General features: G+C 37.9%; 1 protein-coding gene across 2 annotated transcripts in view; it reads right to left on the bottom strand.

Moving 5' to 3' along the window:
- The window catches only part of NFKB1 (nuclear factor kappa B subunit 1), a 122,417-nt gene that overhangs the window by 79,197 nt on the left and 32,023 nt on the right, over positions 1-11,197 (bottom strand). The window contains exons 4-5 of one of the 2 annotated variants that reach the window (XM_003796325.3): positions 8,681-8,721; positions 3,974-4,072 (exon numbers count right to left, since the gene is read on the bottom strand). In XM_003796325.3, the coding sequence (XP_003796373.2) occupies positions 3,974-4,072; positions 8,681-8,721 (140 nt within the window). The remainder of the gene's footprint in view (positions 1-3,973; positions 4,073-8,680; positions 8,722-11,197) is intronic. The other variant, XM_023517030.1, reaches the window with a different exon arrangement.

Genomic DNA, 11,197 nt, shown 5'->3' with positions numbered 1-11,197 from the left:
GCAAACATAGCAAAATTTTAAGATCTATTAAATTTACATTGTGGTACACGGTACCTGTTATATCAATGTTTAAACTTCCTATATGCTTGAACTATTTTATAACTTAATTAAAAAAGGATATGAAGATTTGCACAGTGAAATCTTAGAAAGCTAACTGGAATTCTTGGTTCTCAGCTATATGAAAGAAACATGCAGAACACCAATGGTTCAGGGGCCCAAATCCTGCAGGTAACAGCGTGGTGAGGGGTGTGTAAGCCTCGCCCACACCTGTCTGAACACAGGTTGTCATGAATGGAACGTAATTCCAGTAGAAAACACAGGATTTGAGTGGACCCCTAGAGTTGGTTTTAAAATGATTTAACTTGAGGCATCACATTCAGTCAATAAGAGAGTAACACAAGCAGGTTATAAGTTTACATTTTTATAAAGTATAGATTTTTGTCTGCAGCCACCAAACCACAGCCAGCCCTGAGCTTTCAGGCTGGCACCTGGCCCTGTGCTCTGTCTCCATATGACTGAGTGCACAGTGAGTGCACACCAGCCTTTCAGGGTGCCTCTTGAGGATGGCAGGGTGGTGGGGCTCTGACAAAGGCATAACAAGGAGACAGGGAAGCAGATAGGAGGGGAAAGGGCTGTAGGAGAGGAAAAGGAGGAGTCTGTAACATTTTACTCTTAAGCCTGACCATATGCACTTCATAAACACGTGGCCAACGGAAGGTTCAGCAGTGCCATTTCTTTCCAGTAAATGTAGATGCCTGCCCCCTGCAGTTCCTGCTGGAATGGATTCTGGGCTGAGTGCAGGGCACTTCCCAGGATACCTCTGCCAGCCTGAAAGCATCATTCCATAAATGCTACCACTGTTCACATACTATGCACGGAAGCCCTGCCTCCACTTTCACTTTCTCTTCTGCAGTTATAGCAGACAGTCGACAGAAATTCTACTTTAATTTTTAGGCATGCAGTTATCATAGAATATAGAATGTCTAAGGTATATTTTCTCTTTTTTTGTCTTTATATTCAGTATCCAGGTACAGCAATTCAGAGATTGTAAGAGAGATAAACACAGCATGATCATCATTTTAAAAACAAGAAATATCTACTAATAATCAGGAAGAGCACTTTCTTGTAAAAATAACATACTTAGGCAATTCTGTATGAGTTCTCACACAGGGGGGATTCTGCTCCCCCGGGGTTCACCTGGCAATGCCTGGACACATTTTTGGCTGTTACCATTGCTGGGAACCTAATGAATAGAGACCAGGGGTGGTGTTAAATGTTCTGTAAATGCACTGGAAAGCATCTCAAAACAAAGAGTTTTCTGGCTCAAAATGTCAATAGTGCCAAGTGTGAAACACTTTAGATGTAGTCATCTTACTGTTTACATCCTTTAGATGACACGGACCACTGTCAAGTCTTCTGAGAAAAGAGATTCACCAAGAGCAATCCTGTCCTCTATCCAAATAGTACAGGGAAAAGGGGTTTAAAATTCCTTTACAAACTTAAAAGTCACCCTCAGATCTCCTTTATGGAAAAAGACTATGGGGGGGGGGGACAGTGAGAGGAGAGCTCTGAAGAAAAAACACCTGCTGTTGTCTCTTTCTTTCTCTCTCTTTCCCTCTTCTCCATCCTTCTGATTAAGAGTTTCTAGAATAAATAAAAGTACTTCCTTTAACTGTTAGGAACAGCAGAGCCATTCAAACTCTCAATGGTTAGTAACAGGCTCAGGGAACAATGAGAGCTTGTGACAGACTCTCTAAACTCCAGGATCCTCCTTTTCTTACAGCTTGATTAGATTTATTTAATGCTTTCAAAATATCTACTGAATTAGTGAATATAAAAGTGATTGGGTGAAATAATGTGGTTGCAGATGAAGTTTAATAATGACCAATACTCCCCAATCACCCACACTTATATTTTAACTTGCTTTATTATTGTTTACGTAGCTATAATTCCTGTTTAACTCATTGATACGGAAGCTGTCATCCCACGAGAACATCTAACGTCCACTAATTTGTTCCATTTCTAAATTATTTAGTGACCATGAGGCAGCACTATGTTTTTATGTCAGTGGAACCTCTACATGAGGAGGAGCATGAGGACCGGACCTGAATGAACATGTAAAGTTTTGCATTAGCTAAGAGATTTACAACAAAGTTCATGCCTTGTATTGGTTAGTATCGAAAATCGTTACTTAGCCTCAAAATACTAGAGCGAGAGAAGTAAATGGTTCATGAAAATTACCATACTTTATATATTTTTGTCCATAAAACACTTTCCAGTTTTTCATTTAAAATTAATTCTTCTGTTGGTATAATCAGTGTCAATGACGATAACACGTATCTGTCTTTTCAGCCTCCTCACAGATATACACGCACAGAAACACATATCTGCACATATGACAGGCAGACACATGTGTTAACAGACAAGTGCTGGCCCCGAATGGCCACTCCCCGAGGACCTGCTGCCTCTTCCTGTGCCTTTCTCTCTCCCCCTTGTTCTCCAGAGTTACTGTTCTTGGTGCCTTATTTCACCATTGTCTTCCAGTGTCCTGTCCCCTTATCTCCCTCCCCACCCAAGTACACACATTCTACCTGAGAGCTCTAATGAACAACAGTTTGCTGTTGGATGAAGTCTAGTCTGGTCTTGTGGGAAAGGCCAGTTAATTTCTCACTCTCTGAGCCTCAGTTTCCTCACAGGCATTACTCTTTTTACCTTCTGAAGTTGTTAATGGGGATTAAGAGAGCTAACATGCAGAAAGCACTTGGCAAACATTATTTGGTGTTTATAGATGCTAATTAGCTTATTTACTGCTGCTCCTCATTCCTCACCCAGGTTCTAAAGGACCTGATGCCAGTAAGACTGAGCTCTGCTTCTATGGACTAAAGTCATTCTATTTACCTGCCTAGTTACCTTTAATCAGAAAAACAGCTGTCATTCCACAGTTAGAGCTAAGAGACTTAAAACACAAATCTGACCAATAAGATCCATACTACATAATACGGGTGAGTTTTGTTTGCAAAGTAAAGGAAGACATTACAGTATTTTGTCTTTTGTTTTGGAATAAGGATAGGAAATTAGAAAGGCCTGGCCTACAACTGAGACATGAGGAAAGAGAAGAAACAAAATTCAATGCTGGCAAAACCAAAGACAAATTCCTCACATCACAGTTTTCCTGAAGGCCTGTTCTATCAACCTTCATCTACTCACAGAAACAAACCAACAAAAAAGACTGAGGCCAAAGGTATGTTATATCCTCAGGGGCACACACAGTAGAGAGTGGGGATTGTTTTATCCCAGCTTTGAGTGACTGAGCAAATAAAAACTTTTATAAATGACTAACCTACAATTGTTGACTGACTTATCTGCAAAACTGTATCAGCCTATGAAACATGGTACAATGTTATGAAAATAAAAAGCTCAAATTAATTTAGAGAATGATCTTCTCAATAAAATCAACAAACAAACAAAAACCTCCTAAAATGGTAGGTAAAAGGTGCCATCAAGCATACCAACACCATCTGGCTCCAAGAGACACCCGCATGTGGCTGTTCGCCTGCTCAGGTGGAGGCCGTGAGATGCTTCCAGGTTCTCTTTGGAGCACTTACATACATTTTCTCACTTAATCTCTAAAAGGCCTTACAAAGTATATGCTATTAATAATTCTGCATTTCATACATTTTAAACATCAGGATACGAAGGTTTAGAAGTGTTGATAAACCTGCTCACAACCACACTGCTATTAATAGAACTGGAGCTCAATTCACGATCTTAAATATTTAATGTACTACATAATCCACTCACTCAGTTATCTGTTTGTTAGTAAAGTTTTAATATCTATCCCTTCTATCGCTAAAAGTAGTAATCATGTGAACACTTCAACCCAAAGCAAATTGTATTTATTTAAAGGAATTCCTTGGAAATCCTAGGAAATCAAAATTTCCAGAATGCATGAAGAAGGGTACCAGGAACTTACTTTGACTTGAGGGTAGGACTTCTTGTTCTTTTCACTAGATGCACCAGGTAGTCCACCATGGGATGGGCCTTCACATACGTAACGGAAACGAAATCCTCTCTGCAAAGGTGAACATTAAGCCAGTAAGTTTGAGGCATACTTATTAGAAATTATCCTGGCAAAGTTACATACAGGTTTTAAAATCTTATGTGTACCAATGAGAGAAACTATGAAAGAGGACTCTGTGAATGAGAAATTACTTCTCCCATAAGCTTTTCATGAAAATGTTATTAATTCATGTTCATCCACAGAGATGTGGCTGAAACTCCTGATACCTGAGCTGCAGGACCTCTCACGCTGTGCGTATGTGCAAGGTAAACTGCTGAAGAGTGTAAACTTTCTGAGTCAGCATGCTGTGGCTTGTTGGAACCAGAGCTTCCCCGTCTCCAGCTGCTGGCTGCCAAGCTCTGAACTTTGCCATATTACTAAAAGTTATGCTTCTTTGACTCTTACTTAAAGGAACTCCTTTATCAGCTCTGATTACAGTTGATTCAGGAGAAACTACAGCAGTGTTTTTGTAGATATACCAAATCGATGTTGTGGAATGCAACCTATGCTCTGGGGAGCCTGTGCCTCTGGTGAGCTTCTCTCAACAGTTCAGACGATAAGCTTTTTGACTTTGTCATTATTGATATGATCCATCTCAAGCCTAACAATAACTGAGCTGAATGAATCCAAAATCAAATGGTTCCCTTAACTGTGATCTAACACAGGAATTTTACAGACTTAATCAATGAAGAGTTAGCTGGAAGCCTTTACTATATAAACCACTAAGAGCTGGTAAACACCATGTTTTTTTCGTCTGTATCAATAAGAAGATTATACCAGATCATCTCTAAGGTTTATTCCAGGTCTAACATTTTATGATTCATAAAGCTAGCTTAATTGTAATTATGCATATATGTATATACAAAATAAAACAAGGATAATTATGCAAATGGACCTCACCATTGTATTAAGGGAGTTTCACTGAATTTCCTGAAAGATTTGACTTTATAATGCTGTCAATCAATTTGTGGTAGTTTTAGTGGTTTATAACTGTTTGTAAGCTGATGGTTTTCTTTCTTCAAATTGACTCTTTGGTGAAAAGAATAATATGTTAATATGCTTTAAGGAAAAGCCTCACCTTTCATTTTTATTTTTATTGTGGCTGGGGCTGACTTCATATAAACAGGACTAGATCATTAGGCTATCTGGAGTTCCCCACACCCACTAACTGCTGGTGGGGGCTCTCTACCTTACTTATAAAATTTTAGAACCTTGGCAACATGGAGGTTTTCACAGCTTTGAGTTCAAGGACCAAGGTAAATTTTTTGCCCCCTTAGACTGTATTGCACTCCATTACTCCGCGTAAGGCCTTGCAGTCTGAGTGGTCCAGATACCTTGAACTCATTTAATCCTTTGGGAACCTCTAGAATTGTCCCTACATTCTCTGAGGAGTTCTTGATTTCCAAAGATCACTCTTTAAATGAGTATCACCAGATGACTATGGCCTGAAGCAAATTCCCCAGGGAATTTGGGAATGTTCCTCAAGGCACACAGGTATCTTCAGTGTGTAATCAACTCATCAAAGTGAGATCTAAAATAACTAGAATATGGTTCCTTAGAAGATTCCAAATTTAAATACCAGGGAAGCCTTCTGAGGTGAGGTTTTAGGAGCCAATTCTCATGTTTTACTTCTCACAACATTCAAATTAAAAAGTTAGTTACAAATTCAGCTGCACACTTTCTGTAAGCAACACCTATTGGCTTATTTTAAATAACTAAATGAAATTTCGAAAAGCATGAAAAAAGCAACCCATGTGCAACAGTTAGCTTGCAGAATTAACTAAACATATAGAAATTTACTTGACTGCCAATCAATTGAAACACAACTTTAGTTTTCAACACAGTATTAGATAATTAACACTGAATGATACGCAACAGAACTAGCTAGTTTGAAAATTAGTAGTCCATGCTATGACTCATCTGTGTCAGAGTGGGGAAAAATCTGTGGCAAAGAGGTCCTAAAGAAAAGAACTGTTTTTCTATCTTAAAAAAATTAAAGCAATTCATTACCTTTAATCACAAAATTCCTTTGGGACAACAGGAAAATATATACATATATATTTTTATATCTTATTAGGAGTGATGTCACATGGATTATTAAGTAAATGGCATGTGTTAATGGCTTTCTTATAGTTTGTAAAATACTTGATAGGTATTATTCAGGGCTGCAGAAGAGTATCTAAAATTTTATACAAAGACATTTTTTAACCTGGAAATGAAAATGTCAAAGTTTTTTTCAGGAAGATAAGATATCTTCAGCATTGTCTGGACTCATTTCTGATTCTAAATTTCTAAGATTAAAGGTTTGCCAATCCACAGCCATTCATCTCAGTAACTCCAGTTGCTTAAAATGAGTCATCAACCTCAAAGCCAAGGCTACCTCCAACCAATCAGAAAGTCTGACTTAATACAACCTTCTTACTTTCACTGAATTCAGACGTCAAAATAACATTAGGTAGGTAAACAAATGCATTGTTTAACTCATATAGAAGGTCAGACACTTATTCTAGAAGAAGTGCCACATACCTCATTGCTGAACATCACCACTACCGTCACCTTGGAAGTACTCTGCTTGGCCATGTGGTAACGACAGTGATATTCAGTATGTAGCACTTTTTCTAGGATGAGTTTGTGAATTAAATTGTCAGACCTCATAAGACAATAGTTCTTATGGCCATCCAGAAAAAGAGTTCCAAATTTGCTTTGAAGGGTGGACTAGGCTCTGGCATCAGTGTACAGCTTCCCGAGGGGAGGACCTTGAAGGGGACCATAGTGAGGTATGCAGCACTTTTTCTAGGATGAATTTGTAAGCGGAGATCTCCAACCTCATAAGCACCCACAGGTAATGAATTAAATTCTGAATTCTGGAACTACATTAACTCTTCATGGACATCACAACTGTCAATTTTTTCCTTATGACTGTTAAGAAACTACATTTTAAAATTCTTAATATAGGGGTATGCTTATGAAAATGGATATTTAAAAAATATACAGTATGTAGACAAATAAATTTTGGTTGGGTTCTCAGTTTCATCAATTACACAGATCTCCTAAGATGGGACATCTTCCAGGATGCCAGATCACTGTCCAAAATTTCAAAGGATAACATTCCGCCAAGAGGGTCTTTGAAAGACTTGGTGACCTCTTGTGAGATATCAGTGCTACAGAGTTAGACATGGAGGTAAAGCAAAGTTTTACTGGTAGCCTGTGGGGCCCGGATGTCCCACAAGCACTAGAACAAAGCCCCAAAGTCTCATGTGGCATCCCTGTCCCTATACAAAAACTCTCACCTAATTTTGACCATATGAGGGTGGTTTGTTTGGTTATTATTAAGGTACTTATATCCTTAAAATGCTGACTGAATCTTATATTGTATATTCTGGAAGCCACAAGGCAGCGGATGCTTTATTTAAGCTCTTTATCTAGTTATCATTTGCCAAATGTTATGCGAGGCAAAAGTGTTACCCTCTCTGAGCTAATGAAAAGAACACTTAGGACAGGTATCGGGTAACATAACTGCAAGAGGGCAGGTTATCACACAAATGTGATAAGCACACCCATTTCAACATTTACCAACTGTCCTTACTCTGTGAGGAACAATGCTGTTCCCAAATCTCCTATAGGCAGATACTAAAGGTACTCTTCCAGAGCCCTGGTCCTATTCAATTTCCAACAAAAATTCATTCACAGAGTTGGGACACGGAGAGGAGGCCTTTTCACTTCAATCCTCCATCAAATATAGTGGTGAGAGGAAGAGCTTGATAAGATAAAATGCTCCTCTCCTGATTCCAAAGAGACTGAGTGTCTTAAAGCTGATAGCAGAGGGAACAAAACTCAATAGTCCATTCTAACACTTGACCTCCCACTGGTACTTTTAGTAGCTTAGGTTACATGTTCCAAAGACAGACCAGGAAAGTCTGGTGCTATTAAGGGAAGGGGGAGGCCAAGAAGGACTACACCTGCATGGACGTGCTTGACGGATGTAATTCAGTGTCTGTGAAACACACATATATGTATTTCCTTACAGGTGAGAATGAGTAGAAATACCCTGTGCCCGTCCTGGGAATGGCTGGTAAGCTAAGAGACAGCAGAGGATCTATCATTAAATGGGAGGCTTTTTTTTTTTTTTTTTGAAATAGAGCCTCAAGCTGTTACCCTCGGTAGAGTGCTGTGGCATCATAGCTCACAGCTCCGACTCCTGGGATTAAGCAATTCTCCTGCCTCAGCCTCCCAAGTCCCTGGGACTACAGGCACCTGCCACAACGCCCGGCTATTTTTTGGTTGCAGCCATCATTGTTGTTTGGTGGGCCCAGGCTGGATTCGAACCCTCCCGCTCAGGTGTAGGTGGCTGGTGCCTTAGCCGCTTGAGCCACAGGCACTAAGCCAATTAAATGGAGTTTTGCAGAACTACGTAATAATGCTTAGGACAGTTTGGAGAATGATGACGAGAACTGAAAAGCGAACCATGAAGTTGTTACATAATCTGATAGGCAGTTGATCCTTCAGATAAGCTACTTCCTTCATAAAATTTGTTTACTATTATTCAGTGCTTGAGATCTCCATATGAGACACAGGATTCTATCTTTTAAAGAAAAAGTACCACCCCTTTAATCTTCTTACCTGTTTAGGTTGCTCTAATATTTGAAGATATGGGCCGTCTGCTAAAAACAAAAACAACAAACACAAACCAAAAGAAACTGTGAGGCTTCAAATATGGTATAAAAGGCAAAGCAATTCAAAAATAGAAACTAGGATTTTATACAGAGGTTTCAAATCAATTTCTTAGCCAAAATTTCACAAAGATATAATTTTTCTTCCTTATCTGAAATATTAAATGTACTCTTTTAAAAACAATAGCCCTTCAGTTTTAAGAAACCACAATAAATAAATGTTTGTTGAATGGTGATGGCACACCGCCCAACCCAACAAAAGGCGTGACGGCCAGCAAAAATTGTCAACAGCCTTCATCATCTTATCTCTCCTAACAAAGCATTTTAAAATGACAAATACCAATTAAAAGCAGCAACCACTTCCTGGGCACTATGACATTTTCTTTTGCTTTCACATTATTAGACACGGACTATCATTCTTCAAAGATAATGTGCTTAATGTGAAATTAAAAGAGACTGAACTAGCAACCTACATGTGTGAAAGACACAGATACTGATCTCAGACAGGTTTTCCTTACACTAAGCTTTCTCTTCCTTTCCTTATCTGAATCCCTGGGTACTTCATTTCTCAACTGGTTGCCTTGTTTCCCTTCTCCTTCCCACCTTCCAATTTAATTTGGTCTATCAGACATGGTGAATTATTCTTATTAAGACACAGACTTGATGCTTATACAAAAATTTTAAATATTTGGCTGTCATATAAACTCTGTTCTAAAACAAGTCAGGCATTTTATAAAATCCTGAAAATAAGTTAATTGAAGAGAGGTGCATGCAAATCAATTACTGTAAAAACACATAGCAAACCAGAGGCTTAATACAACTGTATCTTATCTGACAAACATTCAAAGGAAAATCAGAATCTCTGATAGCAGAAATACAAATGCGCTGAATATGAAAAAGTCCCTAAGCTCCCCAGCTGGTTTTTCTGTGAGCAGTACAATAACCCACAGCCCTGCACAAACAACGGAATATGGTGTTTCTCAGCAGTGTGAATCTAAATTATGATGTTCGGTAATAAAAACATTCTAGAAGAATGCTTCGGTGTCCATTTAAATCTCCACTGTCTCTCAACTAGAAGCTCAGGATTTTTTATTTTGGATAAACGAATTTGTAAAAAAAGAGATAAAATTTCAGGTTGAAATTAAATATCAACCATATCTCAAAAGAGGATTTATTTTTAGCTTTTCAGCATTCTGAGGAATCAGGGTAAGGATAAAGAACTGCAGAAAACAAAGGTATAGTTGTTTCCTGTTATTATTCGAGAAATGTATAAGGAAGCTAGTTGAAAAATGACTGCACGTGAAATGAAACGTACAAAAGAAAGGAAAAATGGGAGGTCAGTGGCCAATGTAGTAATGTAATAAATTATCTTCTTTTTTCTGTATGAACTTCATCCCTTGACATTCCAAACTACTTTTAGAACAGTCATTGCGATCGGCTAGAATTTAATTTTGGATAAAGTAAAACTGATTAGCAATAGAAATATTTTCACACTAATTATATATAGCCTGTATGACAGTGTAACAAATATAAACACATTCCCTCTAGAATGCTAAAAGAACATAACAAGAAGATAGGCCTCTCCGAAAACAACATTTGGAGAAGTCATGAAAAATATAGAGTTGGGAGCACATTTACCTTAAACTTCAAAGTCCTTTTCTTTTATTAACTCTTCTAAAAATACTTGTAGTTTTGCCATTATTTCTTCTATAGGATTTTAATTTCCTTTAAGTATGTGAAATTCCATACAAATGGAACCATTTTTCTCTTTCAGGGAATATTCAAAAGTTAAATGAACTAGAAAATTAGATTTTATATGCATAGGATATGCTTTAAAGCCAACTTTCTTTTGGCAACATTTATGTGCCATGAAAAGTGACATCCCACTATGTAGAGAAATTTAAATGACAGCATTGTATCATAGACCTAACTTATATCCCACAGTTGTCAACAAGATCCACTGATAGTTTCAGATTTCAAGAAATCTAGATTAAAAAATCCATATGAAAATGATGAGTTATCTTAGCTTAGATCTACACGTTAATATCGGTTTAGATAACCCATCTCTAAAGTCTGAGTCAAACAGGGCATACAATCTTGGACTATAAAAACTGGACTATGCCAACTGCAACAAAGAGGAAAAATATATGGATAAACGTGAAGGGCCAATAACTGGAACACAATATTGTTAGGTATCATTGTAGAAGTTTTTCTAACATTATAGCAAAATAATCTCTGGCCAAAGAATATTTATCAAGATGGCTCTTTTGTTATCTTATTTTTATGCCCTGAAGAAACACAAAAAACATCAAGAACATCTGTCTCAGGATATGGCTCTGTACTCACAGGCAGTCAATGGAAATGTGTATACTTCCTGAGGATGCAATGAAGTCCTTACATTTTCAATAATACATTAAACTAAGAAGAATACTTTGAACCTCAGAACAAAAAAGTTCACAGGAAACAC

Source organism: Otolemur garnettii, unplaced genomic scaffold (genome assembly GCF_000181295.1).
Source record: "Otolemur garnettii isolate 467f Iridium unplaced genomic scaffold, OtoGar3 scaffold00103, whole genome shotgun sequence".
NCBI classification, from domain to species: domain Eukaryota; kingdom Metazoa; phylum Chordata; class Mammalia; order Primates; family Galagidae; genus Otolemur; species Otolemur garnettii.
Note: the sequence above shows the minus strand (reverse complement) of the source record. Positions and strands in the feature narration are given on the sequence as shown.